Genomic DNA, 18,661 nt, shown 5'->3' on the forward strand with positions numbered 1-18,661 from the left:
GGATCATGTTATGGGAGCATTATCCCATGGGAAAGAACAACCTTGCTCTTGTTACAGAAGGTGTGTCTGATTTCATCATAAAGAAATATATGACAAACCAAACCGGAGAAGCAAGGTATTCTCTGTTGCATCAGTCAGTCAAGTCTGAGAACCAGCCAAGTGTTCAGCACTAATCCTTCTGAAACATAAGGACACAAGTGTTTCTATCAACTGTTTGGCCTGGCTGTGTGAAGGGTGAATGTTTCATGGAAGGTCCTGATGTTCTGAAGCTCTTGTTGGTCAGTGTGAACTCCACAAGACCCTTGAGCATTATTTTGTATTTCTAGAGTAGTTTTTCCTTCCTCAGCCTTCCTGTACAATTATACTTTTATTTAATTTATGATTTATTTGTTTCTTGGCTGTGTCTACATTTATGGAAGTGCCTTTTAGTTTAGCTGCCTTTGTAAACACTTTTCTCACATGTGTGTCTGTTCTTCTGTCTGGAAGTTCAGTTGTTTTGTGGTTCCTGTATATTAGTTTCCTTGAACTTGTTTTTAGGGCAAGCTACTCATGTTAGCATGCAGATAATTTTAAGATTGTTGTCCACTTTAAAGGTCAATGGGTTTCTTAGTCCTGCATGGTAGTTTGTAGACCAAGTGAATATTGTGGGTCTTGGCCATTTTGGGCCTAATGAGTGAATAGATCTAAATGAATATAAATTATTAGATATAGCTTAGGTTAGGAGGAACCTCTTGAGGTGATCTCATCTAACCCTTACTCAAAACTGTGGTTTTGGTATTCTCAGCATTTATATATTTATTTTTACTGTGGATTTTATTTTAGTTGGGAGGCAATGAATGGCAGCTGTATTGTTCATCTCTCTAGTCTGAACATTTTGTCCAACCTTGAGACAACCTGCAAATGTGGAGTATGATGCTGGAAAAGTCTTTTGGTTTTGTTTGTCACTGACAGGACAGAGAGCCCAAGGGAAATTTCTCAGGAGTTTGCTAGAAGAGTTCCTTGATAATATTTTGCATTCATACTTTACTTTCATCATACTTGTATAAAAAAACCCATCTACTTCAGAATTTTTTTTTGGTCTGCAAAAGTACCTAGTAAAAGACAGAAAAGAGGAAGAACTGTCTGTAACATTTATGGATTTATTTCTTTCTTTTTCTGTTTGAAATTAAAATTTAAAGAAAGAAAATAAACAAAAACCTCAAACAAATCCAGTCCAAAAAACCCGCAACACCTCTCCAAAAGAACCAACAAATCACAACCAGCAACGAAAGAACCCCAAAAAACCAACACACTATTGCATAGTATAACAGATTTTAGTCAAATACAATCTTTATAAAACAAGTACTTTAGATTGTTCAGTCAAAGCAAATTCTCTTTTTACTACAGAAAATGAAAGCTTACTTTATGAATATGGCTTTGGAAGGGTCTATTCTGGGGCCTTGGGTGTTATATAGATCTTATTTTATACTCCTGGGAAAAAAGAAATGTAACAGTGGAATTTTTAAAGAATGCTTCATGATGATTAATCCCTTGAAGTATTATGGTTTGCTTGATAGCACTTTGACACCTGAGTCTTTAAAAAGCCTTTAGTTGCATTGAAGAGAAATGGTGACATGAGCTCTGATCAAGGAAATACTTTGAAAATTTCTGAAGTTATGTTAGATAACACATATTCAAAATGATGTTTCAAGTGTGAAGGCATTGGGTTAAGAAACAATATAGACCAGTTCAGGTGAGTTCAACTTCATGTGTTAAACATTTCAAATGGCAGTATTAATTAGCTGTTGTGTATTATAAATTATTTTGTCATGAATAATGTAGCTAATTGTACTATTTGTGAAATGTCTTTAACTTTTCTTCTAGTATGAAACCTTCAGAACAGAAGAAGAAGAGAGGATAAAAGCTAAGGGACAAGATGTCAAATCATCAGTGTATTTCATGAAGCAGACCATTAACAATGCTTGTGGAACAATTGGGCTAATTCATGCTATTGCAAACAACAGAGATAAAATGAACTTTGGTAAGATTCTTTTGGTTTAGTTTTTGTTGGCTTTTCCCTTTTTTCCCTCAACTGTGGGAAGCCATGAAGGGAAAGGTGCGTTTTGTACTGTTTTCTCTAAATATAACCATTCATAAAGGCTAAAGGAGTGCATTTTTAGCTATAGTTACAAAATTAATATTTTATACTCATTTATGAACTAAATCACTTGAAACATTGCAAAGTGCAGCATGCAGCAGTTAACTTTGCAGTCAGCCTTCTGCATCTTAAGAAAACAGTGCAGTTCTATCTTCTGATCTTTTGTTGGATTCTGTAAGCTGTGAATGATGTTGGACTTAAAACATGACACTAATGATATATTTTAATTTTTTTTTTTTTTAAGAAACTAATTCTTCATTGAAAAAGTTCCTAGAAGATTCATTATCTATGACTCCTGAAGAGAGGGCCAAGTACCTAGAAACTTATGAAGTTAGTATCATGTGTTTTTACTTTTATTTAAAATGGTGTAAGAATTACTTGCGTGAACAGCTACTGTCCTTGGGGGTTGACTTGGTGAAGCACCTAAACAAATTTGTTTTTACATTGAGCTTGAAACTCTGCTTTGGTATTTTAGAGTATTCCTGCCTGCTCATAGCTCAGTCAGCAGAATGAATTTTGTCAATGTTCTCATCCATATTAATTCCCTGGCTTAGTTTGAAATGACTTTGAAATGCATGAGAAATGTGTGTATAATCTTTTTTTTTGTGTGTTCAGGATGTAGTTTAATGGTCAATTAAAGCTGAACTGGGGCTATTGCTGAAAGGATAGTCCTTTTGCTGCCTCTTAATTTATGCCTTCTGGTCATATCTCCATGTCTTGAGCAGCTGAGGCACACAAAGAGCTGATTTGGCTGAAATATGATCTCCTTCCCCTACCCTGAGATGAGCTAGCTGATAATGTGGTTAGCCACATCATTAGTGGTGTTTGAAAGGATGTGGCAGAAACATCTGGCTAGTGGTGGATGGAGAACAGTGCTGTTGCTCCTGGTGGTAATGATGGTCCTCTCTCAAAATAAAAACCTTGATGATTTTCATGCCAGAGTTCACTTTTAGCATATTTTGAAGCCCTCAAGGAATATGAGTGTTAACATCTGGCTAAAGGAAGTAGTAACAAACAGAAACAGCAGAGATTTTTGACATTTTCCATGGAAATGTTGGACATAAAATGACTGATCAGAGCTTCTAACTAAAATATTTTTTTTGCTCAAAATGATGGATAAAAAAATGCTCGTAGTGTTTTCTGTGCGCAAAAGTGCCATTAAAAACTCTCAGATATAAGACCTGAATCGATGGTTATGAAACTGAAGTAGTGGTCTTCTGAGATCCTTGGAGGTGGAGATTATTTCTTTATTATCTTTCTCATTTATTATAAGCACTGAACAAAAATAGTTACATCTATGCAATTGATAAAATGAAGTGCAAAAATGGTTCTTACAACACTGAAAGTCTCTCATTAAAAGTCTGATTGAAATGTATTTTAATTTTAGGCTATTCGTGTCACTCATGAATCCAGTGCCCATGAAGGTCAGACTGAGGTATCCATTTTTTAAAAAAAGTCTTTGTTTATATCTACTTTGAGTTGCATATAATTGACATGAAAGCAATCATATATTAAAGGTTTACAGTGAAATTGGGATTATTGCTTGGTTTTCAGTATTGTGTCATTAGTCCAAAATTAAGTGGCATTGCTGCGGGGGAAACCAAACTTGAAGCCTGGGGGCTTTTTGTTTGTTTATTTATGGATTTTGGTGGTGGGGGTTGTTTGCATTAGGTTTTTTCAACTCTTATTGAACATGAAAGATCCTTCTAAACTTCATTTCAGAGTAAAACAGACAGTAACAGAAACTTGAGGTTTTGATGTTGCACATTTGTAGGTAAGACTGTAAGATTGATAGTGAACATACAAGTATAATGAACGTTTTATGAGAGTTGGAAAAGTTGTAATTCAGGAAAAGAAATAGTCCAATAGTTGGTTTGCAGTTGTGTGTGTGATGTTTGTATACAATACAAATTCAGATAAATTCTCACTCATATATACATTTATAGGCATTTATACCCCAACAGATTGTGTGATGTGGAAAAAACAACCTGAAATAATCATAAACTTGAACATTCAACATGTTTCTGCTTCAGTCATACTAAGTCAGTTTTCCATCTTTCTGGTTTAGATTTCAGTATCTGTTCCACGAAAAAACTGATTGAATTGTTGCTGGCACTGCTTTTTTGACAAAAAGAGAAACACTTCTATGTTTGGCTGTGGCTCCACTGACTATCCATTCTCTCTTTTTTTAAGTGCAGTAGGTGACGTTTTCTTTTTTTTTTTTGTTCAGTGTCTTCTATACAATGTAGGAGAAAGCAAAGCTGTCCTTTCTGCTCCCCCTTGCCCTGTCTGGAAATGGAAATGATGAGAATTTCTTTAACTATTTCTGTTATAGATACTCAACTTCCTTGGTAGTATTTTCTTTAAAAAACCACACCACTCACTCTTCTTTCCTTGTTCCCTAAATTAGTTGAGGTTCTGTATTTCAATACGATGCATCAGAACAAATTTGTGGTTTTTCCTTTTCTAAGTAAGAGACTCAAAAAATCTGGTCTCTTTGTTTGGTTGGTTTTTTGGGGTTTTGTTGTTGTTGTTGTTGTTGGTTTTTTTCTCCAAATGAGTCCATTTCTAGATATTCTTGGCCAGCTCAGAAAGAGTGATTATTCCAACAAATTGCTGAAGATGGAATCTTTTCCTAAGATCCTTGTGACAGAGAAATTTGGTTAGTTATTTTGATGTACTGTGAGGTTCCTGTAAGGAACGATCTGTCTCTGCATTCTTCTGGCAGATATTATGGAATGATTGGGAAAGAAAACGCAAGGGGCTGAGTGTTTTGAGAGTCTTCATGAAGATTCAGGAAGCACCTAAGTTATGATGGAATCTCCTAATAATGGACAGTTAACTTCTTGAACTTCCACTAATTAATTTGTTTCCTGATCAAGATAACCACAATACAAAAGATTGATAATTGTGTGGAAAGATGAAGACTTTTTTTAATAATAAAAAATTACAAGATGGTCTTAGCAACCATGCCTAAACACAGATATTGAATAGCTAGTTTCCTGGCCAATTATTAATTATTCCATTTTGTATAACTCTATCTGTAAGTAATTCAATATGGATATTTTTTAGACCGGTGAAATAACTTTTTCCTGTCTTTTTGTTTCCAAAGTTGAAATAGTATAAAGACTGAATACATTTCCCAGGATCATTTTTTCAGAATAGTTCTCATCCATCAACCAAGGAGGGAAGAAATAAACAAGTTTTGTTACTGGAACATCAAATTGCCTGGAAATCCTGTCCTACCAGATGGTAGTTAAACAAGGCAGCAAGGCCTCTTCCCCATTCCTTGGTACCTGAGGACTTGCTTTACTTTAAAATAAAATTCTTTTAAAGTGATACAAAATATGAAACATGAATATGCCAAGAAGTGTAACTGAGAGTTGAAGTGAGTTAATCTCTTCTTTCTTCCGTGGATACATTTTAAATGTCACTGTGTACTTTCCATGTAGTGGTTGAAGGAACTGATAAAAGCATGATCTTTCAGATGCTGAAGTTACCATATGCAGGTCATAGGAGGTTGGTTGGGGTAAGTTGAGGATTTCTAGCATCTTTTGGGAAAGAAAGAAGAGAATCCTGTTCCTCCTGCATATCCGTTACTTGTTATGATTATTTTGCTGAGAATTAAAGTTCCTTTAAGAGCACTGGAAAGGAACGTGGTTGCCTTCCCGTGACTGGGATTCTTGACCTCCATGCACTCAACTGTCCAAATAGCCAAGGCATGTTGCATAGAAATCTTTCCTTTGAATAAAGTGGCTTACTTTCTTGCTTGATGATAGTAAGTGCTGTATAATTCGTGCTTTGTGAACACAAAGTCCTTTCTAGGTCTCTTACAGATTTAAAGATTAAGAAAAGATGCAGGCCTACTTTTTCTCAGGATGATTAACTTGGCTTGTGTTCTTCATGAGAAAAGCCTGCTCTGTAGGTAGTTCTGTCCCTTAGATAGGTACTGCATACTACTGTCCACTCACATTCTTAAAAAGTCTTGTTTAAACTAATCTGTCTTGGACAGAATAACTTCCAAAAGTGGGATGGATAGCAGTCAATTCCACTGGTTTGTTTAGGAAAGAAGGATGCTACCTTCCAAAACACACCATCATACGATCGAGATGAAGTTAAATTTTCTGGAATCGTGAGCTGCAGAAAGTTTAAAAATAAAAAAAAAAATAGCACAGAGTACAGACAGGTTCTCTTCTGATAATAGTGTTTGGTGGGTTTGGTTTTATTTTTTTTCTGGATTCTGATATTTCAGATATTCGAGCATTCAGTCTTTAATACTTCTGAGTAAAGTTTTTATTTGTTGATTGCCCTTGACAGTCTTGCTATGTGTTCACAGACTTTTCTTATAATCTCAGTGACTACTCAGCTTTTACAATATGCTAAGGCATTTGCTGCTTTTTTTTCTGTTTCATGTACATAAGTATTTCAAACCTCAAAATAAAGCAAGTCTAGCTAGAAATAAAAATCAGAAGTAATAGCATAAAGCAGTGCTGTCTTCCTGGTGTCTGTGTTCTGTCATCTTGTCTGGTGGGTAGGATTTCTTTCTTAGTATAATCTGTAATCAGATTTTTTTTTCTCCTAAATTTTGTATGTTTTAAAGAGTTCTTCTCGGGGGGGGGGGGGGGGGGGGGGGGGGGGGGAATACCACACTTGGCCAGCTATTACTTGTAGTGGGCTTCTAGGTTCCAGATGGTGACTGCTGGAATTTACAGTGATCAGTTTGCTGCTGGGATGTACCATTACTGTACATATGGTACAATGGGATCTATTTGGCTGAACATGAGGATGAATTGCTAAGCAAGTGGATTGAAGCTGAAAACTGTAGAATGTTCTGCCTTGATCGGTGCTTTAACAGTGTTCCCAAGTTTGATAGCTGTGATTAATTTGTTTAATTTAAAAAATATACTTTTCTTAAAAATAAAAAGAGATTTCTTTCAAGGAGATTAAACTTTTAAGAACTGTTAAGCAGTTTTAATTTTATAATTCATTTCAAGTGTGCTAATTAAAAGGGTTGTAAATTTGCACTTAATCCTTCAGGCCAGGTTTTGGACCAGGTTCTGTTAATACTTCTGGACTGTGTGGCTCCATGTCTCACTTTATTACTATAGTAGAGCAAATGAATGGCTAAAGCAGTCTTATGGGTACTTTTTTATGGATACTTCTGTGTAAAAAATGTGGGTCTGTTTAAAATTACTTTGGTAGCAAGCAGTAAGATCTGGGAATGGTTCCACAGGAGAAGTGTCTTGTTGGCCTCAAGGGCGGTTTGATTCTGGTCGTGTGTTCAAGTGCCATAATGAGGGCAATTAATGTAAGATTCCTGTAGCACTATTTCTGTTGAAGCTTATGATGATGAAGCTTACACCTTCTCAAATGACAGGTATTTCATATCCAAAGTTGCCAAAAAATAAAGGATCAAGGTCTTTACCTTAAAGCTTCCTAGATCCAGTGTACTCTTTTCTGTGTGACAGCTCCTGAACTGCAGATATTCTTGAGGGTAGCATTGGTGCCAGATACTCAAGATCCTCTTTATTCTTCCATGAGTCTTCTATTTATAATATCTAAGATGTCTTAAGATGTGGAAAATAGAACCTGTTTCTTTGCAGAACTGTACACAGTTTTAATCTGATCCTTATTTTATTGCTTTGTGCTTAGCCGCCTTTGAGTTTTCCCTTTTGTTTTGCATTTGGGGTTTTTTCCCTTCTTGTTCTTCAGATGCCTCCTTGAGCAGTTCATAGGCTTTGAAACACTGTACTTCCACACACCTTAATATTCCTGATACCCTCTTACAAGAAACCAAAACCACCCTCTCCCTTTGAAAAACCACAACCCTTCAAAAATATTAAAATGACAGTTTGTGGATCTGCATTAGCTGTCTAATCAACAGTGATCAATAATAACTAATTTATGGCAATATCTGAGGGAGAAAAAGTAACAATTTATAGCAGTGACCAGGATGAGGTTCATATCTACCTTTTTTTTTGTACTGCTATCTTGTATTCCTTACTTTCAAAAACAATTGTAACTGTTTGCAAGTAACAGATCAGAAAATCTGAGGGGAACATTTTTTAAAAACAGGAAAACATGTTATTAAATGAGGGAGACTTCCAGCTCTAGAGTCTTTTGCAGAGTAAATAAATTTTGAAATTGGAGTTGGGGAAGAAACTTATTTTGTATTCTACCCCCTTATTTGCATTAATAATATAAAGTTACTATATAGTTGCCTGGGAGAATAGGAGAGGAGGAAAATGCAAAGGCACACTTTGTGTAGAAATAAGCCAGTAGAACTTGTTTAGCTCAATTAGACAATTTCATGCTTTGGGGAAGTTATTCCAGGTATAAAATACTATCTGTACTGATTCTTGAAATAAATGACCTTTTTAATATGTGAATATAATAATGTGAGTAGATGATACTTTTGTTCTGCTCTCATATTGCTGGGATCTATATCCAGTACTTTCGCAACTGTGCTTCATTATAGCTCAATTTTACAGTAAGAAAAATGGCAAGCTATGCCACAGAAATCCTTTTAAAATATTAATTTGCCTTTAGGCAAGGAATTAGATGTGGAGAATAATTCATATTCAATTTCTGCATTTCTCAAGGCTTTGACATGCTTAACTCCTGTTAAAGTGCTATTTTGGTAATAGTATCTGATGTTTTAGCCAGCTTTGTGTATCTGTAGCTGTTAAAATCGTTCTGGATTGGCAAGTTTCCTACAGTATCTTCATGGGCTTCCCAAACAGCCTGAAACAGCTGATCCTGTAGCCTTGTAGGAGCTAATGCTGGCACAGTCAGGTTACAGGCACACTCCTGAGAAGAGAGAAGAAAGTTTAACAAACTAGGCTTAAATCAGCTTTTGTGAACAGCAAATACTCAAATAATTGTGCTGTTAAGTGATTGGCAGGCTGTTTGTGCAACATCAAGGTATCACTAACTGCTGCCAGTGGCTTTCCGTCTCACTTTTTGATGTAAAGTACAAGTGATAGAGTGAACTTTTTCCTTGTGGCATATGGAACCACTTTTGTGATGGAGGTAGAAGTTATTTTGGACAGGGGAGTTTTAGCAACGTTTATGCATTAACTGCTTAGCAGAATGTGATTTGTGGTCTTTGAGAAGTTTACTTGTTTTAAGTGTTACTAAAGCATGGCTCAAAATGATGTTTCAGTCAAGCAGATAAACACAAGTGATATGGCCACTTGAAATACCTGTGCTGGTTATTGGTTAGAGAGTAGTAAGACCTGTGTTGGATATTGTCTAGAGAGTAATAAGAGCTTTGGATTTTGTTCATGACCTAAATTCTTAGAAGAAAATTAAGAGCTCTTACATTCATGTATTTTCTTTCCTCTTCCTTAGAGGCTGATGAGAATGTCCATCTAAACAAAGTTTAACCTACATCGTTTCAGATTAGTTGTTAAGAAGAGAAAGATGGGAGAAAACAGAACTGCAGAATAAAATATATCAGCTATTAAGGGAGGGCACAGAAGACACTGCCTTTGTTCTGTAAATGCTCCTGTTTGGGTTTTTTTAGTACACTTTGTACATATATTTCCCAAGTGACAGCTTTGGCTTTTAGAACTGTATGTTGAGCAAAACGAGGCTCAGAATTGAGTGGACTGAGGTGCAGCAGCTGAGCTGCTGCTTCAAGTAGAAACAACATTCTTGCGCCTCATTAGACTTTTATCAAAAATATTGATAAAAAAGTCAGCCTTTGAAGAAATCAAAACTGGTGTTTATACTGAGAGAGTCAAAAATCACAAATAAGAACATGTATCAGATGTTCACAAAAAGCTGAGATATACCGACACACATAAGTATGTTTACTTAGATACACTTTCTGTTCACAAGTGTGATCAGGAATATTTTTAACATGGATTGAAGTTGGCAGCCTCTAAAAACACTACCACAGCTTGATTTCTTCTTTAACTAAAAACATAACTGCAAACTGTAGTCTGTAAACTTGTTTCATGTGCCTGGAGAACTATAATCTTGCTTGGAATGCACCAAGTTAGACTTTGATCACAGTAACAGTCGTTAACATTGGCAAGAGCTAAGTACAATCAATGCACTCTGTTCCCAACTGCTATAAAACTTGAACTTTCTAAGATCTCTGGTTCCCTGGGGCATTACAATTTATTGTTAAAGAAGAAACATAAAGAGCTTCCCTTTTGCTCCTGCCAAGAGCATATGGTGGGATTTTTTTCTTAAATCACCCATATTCCTTGATGTCTCTTCTGAATAATCCAAAGTCTTCTAAAGAAACATCTTGAGAGAATATAAAATCAATTATGTAACTATTTAATACATGATTTTTAACTTAGCATTAGAGAACAAGCATATAATCTCTCCTACAAAGGTGGTGAAATTGCCTAAAATTTTAGCTATGGCTTTCTTTTCTTTTACAGTCTACAAAGTAAAAGTGTAAAAAAAAGAGCTTACTAGAATCATGTGAAATGTTTTGGAAATTGTGCTTGGTTAGTCTGACTCTTTGCATTGCCATGTTATCTAATGTGTTAGTGTTTGAGACATGCATTAATCTGATTTCTATACTGAGCAAATTGCTAATAAGGTATTAATACAGTAGAATTGTTATTCTGGATCTTATGCTTAACCATAAAATCTGCATGAAGAGATTTTGATTCCTAGGATGAAACATAACTATAGAGGATATTCGCACCCATAAAGCCACCCATGGATTTAAATAACAAGATGATAAGAAATAACACAAGTGAAAAAATGTTTCTACAGTTTTGCACCCCACATCTCTACCAATCAACTGCCATTAGTTTGTTTGGGTTTTTTTGTTTGTTTGTTTGTTTTGCATCTCTCCAATCCATAATGCTTCCTGTGCTGTTCTTGCACTACCTGTAAGAGACAGCAAGCAGCAGGGTATGCATGTGTGACAGGTGATGGCTGAGTTCACAGTCAGCCTCTTGCCCTTAGGCAGAGGAGAAAATTATTTGGCTCTCTCTTTTTTTTTTTTTCCCTTTTTTCTTTATCAAACCACTAATTTGGAAGGAGAAAATGAAAAGAATTTACAATTCTTAAGACTTGCAACATTTTACCAATATTGCTGAAGCTAGACAGTGGGCTAAAACTACTCAGAGAATTGATGTTGCATCAACTGACTTTGCTCAAGGAAGCACTCCAAAAATACAGTATTTGGTGTGCAACAATGCTATTCAATTTATTTCAGAAAAAAAATCTTGTGAAGGAAAAACTATTTGATAAAAAAAGTAGTTAATTTAGCTTTTGAGTTAAATTCCCAAACTTTTGAAATTTTCTTTTTTTTTGTGATTCTACTTTTTTTTTGATCACAGAAGTCACCATTGTGATAATCTAGCTTGACTTTTGCCTAACATAGACCATAGAACTTAATTTTAAATCTTCAGGGAGAGATGAATTGCCAGTAATTTTGGAAAGATTTTTTGGGGTGCTCTGATCTCACCATTTTTCTGGTCTTTTATCTGTATGTCTAGCAAAGTAATAATCTTGGGATATTGTCCATTCTTAATCATGGGTTAAACTTACATGGCAAACAGTAAATATTTTTTTTTTACCAGCTGCAGAAGGACTAACTAAACTGACTGGTGCAGATGTTGTTCTGCTAGCAGATGTAGCCCAGTTTGGTCTGTAATCTCAGTCTCAGTACATATTTGTGTTGATAATTTTAATGTTGGCAAAATGAGTAGGTCTGTGAGGACTGGAGTTTATGAATCTTAACTTCCTGAGAATTTGCATGTTGTTCAGGCTTTTGTTGCATGTATGGAATATCTACAACAAGCTTTTCTTGCAGTCGAAATACACACAGCGTCTCTAGTTCATGTGAATTCTGTGGTCTATTGTTGGAGATGAGCTCATGAAGCATCTTCTGCCTCTGTGGAATTCTTCCTTTGTCAGACTCCTCTCCTCTGTCTGGCTGCTTATTTTTTTATAAAAACTTGAAGGAACTTAATGTCTCTCAAGATTTCACCACCACCAGCATAGGCTTGAAATGCTGTTGAGAAATTTAAAACACTTGTGAAGGAAAGAGGAGGAAGAGGATTTTTTCAGACAGTGTGATACAAAGATTTAATTTGCATATAAAAAACCCAGTAATGATGACTAAGGAAGAAGAACACTTAGTTTTAACTGCAATACAGACCCTTTAAAATATTGTGTTTAATTCAATAATGAGCAATTATTTAAGAAAAACCAAGCTTCAAAAGGTGGTGGGGAAAAGTGATTGATAGATACTAAGTACACGCTCTCTAAGAATAATCTTAAAGCTGTAATAACCCTAATATTGCCCACTTGGCTGGAAAAGTTGTACATTTTATTGTTGCTTCAACCTTCTCCCATCTCTGCTCCAGGGATTACTGTATGGGAACTATATGATGAACAGCATGTTGAGAGGAGTCCCTGCACACTTATGGAACAATGCAACTGAGCAGATGCAGAATATGGGCCAGGGCCCCTGATCCCAGGCTTGTGCCTATGAGACAATGACCAGGACTGAAAGTATGCTATCTCCTTTTGTTTCCCAAGTTTCCAGACATGTTATTATGCAGTTAAAGCTCATTTTATCTCTGTCCCAGTGCAGCTGGTGTTTCTTTCTACATAGTGACACAACCTCCAAATGGAGGAAAGAAGGAAAGCCCCTCTCCCAGCACAGGAATAGGCAGGGAAGCTTACAAAGGGGAAGGCAGCATGGGCTTGAACTTTCCACTGTGAGGATGCTCTGAACCTGAGTTTCAGATAGATGAATTTTTGTAGCCCCTAGCAAGTTAATCAACAATATGTACTTTTTTTTAGAAATGGTCATGCAATACCAGATGCTCCTTTCTGCTGTCAGGTCTTCAGTGCATTACACATGGACTGAAATAATTTGCTGGATTGAGTTCTACAAACAGGATGAGCAAACAGATCCCTGGTCCTAGAACATGACAGGTTTGGTTGTGAACCAACCCATGAGCTCCTTGGCACTATCAAACTTAGGCACTTTTAGTCATGTGCAAAAGCACATCTCTTGGTGCTTGACAAACTTTGTATGTGATTCATTTTAGATCTTAGATTTTAGTAACGGCTATATATAGGAGTGAGTTTTGGGTTGGGGCAAATGGTTATTGCCTGAATATTTTCTGGACCTACTCAATGAAGCTTATAACTTCTTTGTAATATATTTTCTTGCATTTCAGACAATTAACTTGATGTGCTTGCTGCTTTATATGACAATAACATTCAATTCTATTTCAGGGCTTTTGTTTTACCTCTTCAGATATTTGACGTGTTACAATTTTCAGCACAGGAATATGCTCCTGTGATCTTTTCTTCTTGTGAAGTTAGACTAATTCTCTCTTTTCTGCAGTTTCTAGATGTTAATGAATTTTGTTTGACTAGAGTGTCTCAAGTTAGGATTTGTCTTACATATTTTAAATTAAATGTGAAATGTATTACTCTATTCTTTATTTGGAGATGTGTATTTAACATTAATTTCATAGCAATATTGACATGTAATTCTAATTTAATATATTTTTTAATATTCATTTGAAAACAGCTTCAGTTCACATAGTTAATTTGTGCTTATTATTAAAACAGTGCATAGAATTTTCTGGTTATTACAGCCTCGTTAATTAGTCACAATCCAGTATTAAGTTTGCTTTTCCAGAATTCCTATATACTGTCTGCTGAAATTTCACTCTTACAGATGCAAAAGTATATTTTCAATGGAGAGGAAGTTTCTCGTTCTCTTAGTTGATCTCAGTAGGGGATCCACTGGTACAGGAGATTAAGGATAAAAAGATTCAATGAATGGAAGTAAAAATCAGGACAAATACTAACTAGAAATACTAAAATATTGGTTGCCTTAAATGGCATTCTATGGTATAAATTCAGTTTTGAAAAGCTAAAGTACTTCTTGGTCTTGTTACATTCAGGCAAGGAGTATTTTTTATATTTTCTCATTAGTTTAATAATATTGGCCAGAAGACAAATAACTGCAATAAAGAAGAATGGTAGAAGTATAGACTTGTGGTAAAAATGGTAACAAAACTAAAAAAAGCTCTCAAAAAAATCTTTCAATATTGTGGTCATCCCTGTATTGTTGAACAATTATTAAATTTGGTATTGTTCAAAAATCTTATAAATGGTTTCACAGTAATTATGGAAGAGTCCTAAAAAAATAGAATTTTTTTCAGAGCAAAAGTATACAGTTTAACAGCTTCCAGTCAATGGAATGCATCAGAGTATTGTACTCTCAGCAAGGCTTTTGTTTTCATTTTTTAACTGTTTCTCACAAAAAAGATACTCTAATTCAGATTCTTGGAAGACTTATCAATCCTGTCTGTTATGATGGCAGCAGCTTACAAAATTGTAAAACATACAAGTGTCTCTTGCCTTTTATCGTGAACTGTCTTGTCAGCAAAGCTCTTAAATTTCTGCCTGACAGCAGGTTCTGATCTTATAGGTTCCTCCCTCCATTGGGAGGTCTGTGGACTATGAGGAATTCTAGAAGCAGTCCTCTATCAGTCATCTTTTGAAATTTTCTTAAGCAAGCTAAGAACAATTTGTTTCTAAAGCCATCTGATATGTTGTCTAAATGTAAAACATTTCATTTTAGATCAGTTCTTCAAGTGAAGAATGTGAAAAAACCCCAGTCAGTAGTACAGATAGACTGTAATAGCCATTAGGCTCTCTTGTAAGTCTTTCTGCCTTGTAGAAGTATTGTCATTGCTTAATTCATTTTTATTTATGTAGTTCTGTTTTTGGATTGGAGTTTTTCTAATTTTGTACTCTTTTATGAGGAGCTGCTGAGATGTAGGGGGTGGATCAGAATGCTTGAAATTAAAGGAAAAAACCAAACTGTGACAAACCTGCATTCTCTGGACAGGTTGTGAGACTTGGTAACATTCCCTGATTGTCTTTGAGCTCTGCAGTTTCTACTGTACTTGATGCTTGCTCTTCATGAAGAATTCCTAACCCTATTCTCCTTCTTTAAGGTCAGCAATATGGGAGCAGAAAGTACCAATTCATTGTCCCACTCTTGATAGAAAAAAGAACAAAGAGAGCTAAGATTAGTTGCTTCAAAAATAATACAAAGAAAGTAAATAGTTTTGACTGGCACTACAGTGACTTATTTTGACTAATAAGGGTGAAAATATTTTTTTTCAGAGAAGCTATCTAATGCTTGGTTTTCACAGCCCCTACTGTAGTCATTCCATTGAATGCATAATTTGGTACATACCTTGAGGAACTGCAGTTTCTATTCTGCCTGCCCTAACCTGGCAGGTCTCTGGACAGATAAAGTGGGGTGTCGATGATGAGTTACTGTGTTAGCTTGTGGTCTCTGCAGGGATTGGTTCTAAGACCTGTGCTATTAAACAGTCAGTAACAGTGATATGGAAGACAATAGCAGGGTGATTGGATTGCAGCCTTCCAGGTACCTGAAGGGAGCCTACAGGAGAGCTGGAGAGAGACTATGCAAGGTCATGTGGTGAGGGGACAAAGGGGAATGGCTTCAAACTGAAAGTCAGTGGGCTTAGATTAGGCATTAGGAAGAAATTCCTTACTGTGAGGGTGGTGAGGCAATGGAAAAGGTTGCCTGGAGAAGTTGTGGATGACTCATTCTTGGAAGTTTCCAAGGCCAATTTGGGTGGGACTCTGAGCAACCTGGTGTAATGGAAGGTGTCCCTGCCCATGGTGGGAATTGTAACTACATGATCTTTAAGGTACACCCCAAAACCTACAGGTGGTGGAAAAAGATCAAGAGATAGTAAAGCACGAGACATCAACACAGGACAATCTGGATCACCCTTAAGAGTAGCTTCAAACCAGGAGTGTTTTTCTGAGGCTAAATAAAAGCTGTGTAATTAGCACAAAAGATGAACTTCATTTCTTGACAGAAGGGGAGGGGTTCCCTGAAAGGCTGTAGATAACACTGGGATTTTTTGTATATTCCAAGATAATAGTGGATGAAATGCTGAAGATGAGCTCCCGGTTTGGCATTGTGGCCAGATGAATGATGTAATCGATTGTTCATGTTATGTCATCATTGAACAGGCCTAAAAAAGTTGCATTTTTATTTATTATGAATTTTAGTAAACGGTATGAATATGCTACTTATTGTGTCTGTAGCTATAAACAGGACTGACTGAATTTTTTATTTGTTCTGATTTTTTTCGGTAGTAACAAAATTGTTAAGCTCGAATGTTTGTTTTTGTTTTATGAGTATGCTCTGATCCAAGCAAAACTTGAACTTGTTTGGTCCTGTGGCCTGTGTGGGACAAAAGATCAAAACTAAATCATCACAATGGTCCTTTCTGGTCTTAATATATTTACTATAACTTTGTCAGTTGGAGCTGAGAGTCATTTTTAATACTTCTATGGTCTTTCTTCTAATAGTAACAATTTGAATGGTTTAACATAGTCCTACTGCTTCCACGGATACTAAAGGGATCCTGAGTGTTAATGGCAGTACTGCCACTGGCCTGCTATTTTAGAAGAATAGGTGAAAAACTTAGGAAGTTGCATACCTCACCACGGTAAGCTTCCCTTTTCCTTTGCTTTCCTTTTATGTTAGACATGGAACAGTAAAGAAACTCTGGGTTCTGTTACCATAGTTACTTGATTCATCTTATATCCCAGAGTAGCACAATCTAGCTTTCCCAAATTGCCAAAGAACTGTTGCTCACAGCTTTTGTAGCTGTAGACAAAACAGCTGATTCTTTCTCTGTTCTTAACTATTTCTTCCATTAAATGATGCTTAAATCCCCTCCCTCCTCACTTTCCAACATTCTGTCTCTTGAACGAGTCAGTTAATTTGTGTTCATATTGTGAAGTTCCCTGGGTGTGAATAACCTCTAGTTTATCTGACTATAAACCTCACATTTGAACAATGTCTTTGCAGTGTTCTTTCGTCTTCTCATACGAATTCAACACATTCTTGATTATTATCTGTGTGATTTGAGCAGTTAAAGGACAGTACACTCATTAGTGGACACTTTTGCAGTTGCTATTTGCTGCAGTTGCAGGGATGCTGTTTCCAGTTTAAGTGGGCTAAGTATGTTCTTTTTTAATGTTTATGTAGTCGTCATCGTCCTCGCTGTCTTCACCACCATGCTCATCGCAGCCTCAGGTTAGCCACAGCAGAACGAAGGCCTCACCATTGTGTCCCTCTGCATCCCTCTCCTGGGCCAAACGTAATCATGTAGGTCCTGCAAAGGCTCCCAGTCCGTCAGTCCGTCTGCGCCGGTGGCGGCCCTTGATACGCCTTCCATCTGTCGGGCTTCATTCTGTTGTAAGTGTAGTCCATCTTCAGTCTTTTCTTATTCTGACACCACTGGCCTTCTGCCATGTAGCTTCAGTCTTCAAAACATTGTGTTTTGCTGGGGTCTTTTCTCATCCATTCTTAGGATTTCTTTCTTCCTGGTTTATTTTTTCCCTTTCCACCATGTCAGACAGCAAAAGTACATCATTCCATGCTTTGCTGTCCCGGTATTTTTGATTCCACACATTTGCCAAATCATTCTCAAAGCATAGAAGTTTGCCTTTCATGAACTGGCGCTTTTTTTTGCCATGGGCTCTACATCCAGCCTCTTCTTTTCACCTCATCTTCATGATCTTTCATTTGGATCTGCTAAACCAAGGGGCTTCTATTTTTTTGCCACGTGGTATTATTTCTTCTGTGTTTGAGACCTGGTTTTAAGTTCTTGTATCCTAAACCTAGTCTCCTTTTCTTTCATTAACTCTTGGTTAAGGATCCCTGGGTGTGTCAGTAATGAAAAAATGTTTCCTTTAATCCCAAGGGTCTGGTTACTTTCTCACTTGACATCTTGTTTCTTCATCTAGTTTATAGGCAAAGGTTGTAGTTGAAAGGGAAGATGTTCCTGTAAGGAAAGCTTGTCATCAAATACTTAAACTTTTTTCCTTCTTCACTCACAGACCACAAAGGTGTCTTAAAAATCTGGAAAAAAATTATATGTACAGAGCAGCCAATATTTCTAAATGGCCTGATGGCCACCAGCAGAAACACTGAACTGAAAGAGTCCTTTAGTGCTATTTCATCCTGCTTTTAAGGAGTGATCACACATCAAGTGCATACTTGAATAGAAAAATAAATCTTGGTATGTAGAAGTTAATGGTCTTAAATACAAAACTGGGACATTGATTTTGTTTTTATCATTCTTTGATACTGATCACATTTCACTTGTGTTCCTGGAAATTCTTCTTTGAAATATGTGGGTTTTTTACAGAGGTGAAATAACTACTCTGAATGTGGTCCAGATAATTTTCTTTTTCATTCAGATGTCTTTGCACATGTGGAAATCCTTAATGTTTTACTGCTATTAAAAATTAGTGTCAAATGCTTCCACTTCTTTATAGCTTTTGTATTTTTATCCAGATAAATATCTCAAGATGAGGCCTTTTCCCAGACTCTTTTCTCTTCATGTGAATAGTAATTGCTTTTATTAAGTTTCTAGCTCTCATGTAATATTCAGAACTATGGAACATTCTTGATGTTATCATTTGGAGCTAGTTAAATATTTTGGG

General features: G+C 36.2%; 1 protein-coding gene across 1 annotated transcript in view; it reads left to right on the top strand.

Moving 5' to 3' along the window:
- Window positions 1-18,661, top strand: part of UCHL3 (ubiquitin C-terminal hydrolase L3) — a 41,803-nt gene that overhangs the window by 11,328 nt on the left and 11,814 nt on the right. Inside the window, exons 4-6 of the mRNA XM_066176297.1 lie at window positions 1,864-2,020; window positions 2,382-2,467; window positions 3,525-3,572. Of these exons, the coding sequence (XP_066032394.1) occupies window positions 1,864-2,020; window positions 2,382-2,467; window positions 3,525-3,572 (291 nt within the window). The remainder of the gene's footprint in view (window positions 1-1,863; window positions 2,021-2,381; window positions 2,468-3,524; window positions 3,573-18,661) is intronic.

Source organism: Chamaea fasciata, unplaced genomic scaffold (assembly GCF_029207755.1).
Source record: "Chamaea fasciata isolate MVZ Bird 193981 ecotype frontalis unplaced genomic scaffold, bChaFas1.0.hap1 SCAF_2, whole genome shotgun sequence".
NCBI classification, from domain to species: Eukaryota; Metazoa; Chordata; class Aves; order Passeriformes; family Sylviidae; genus Chamaea; species Chamaea fasciata.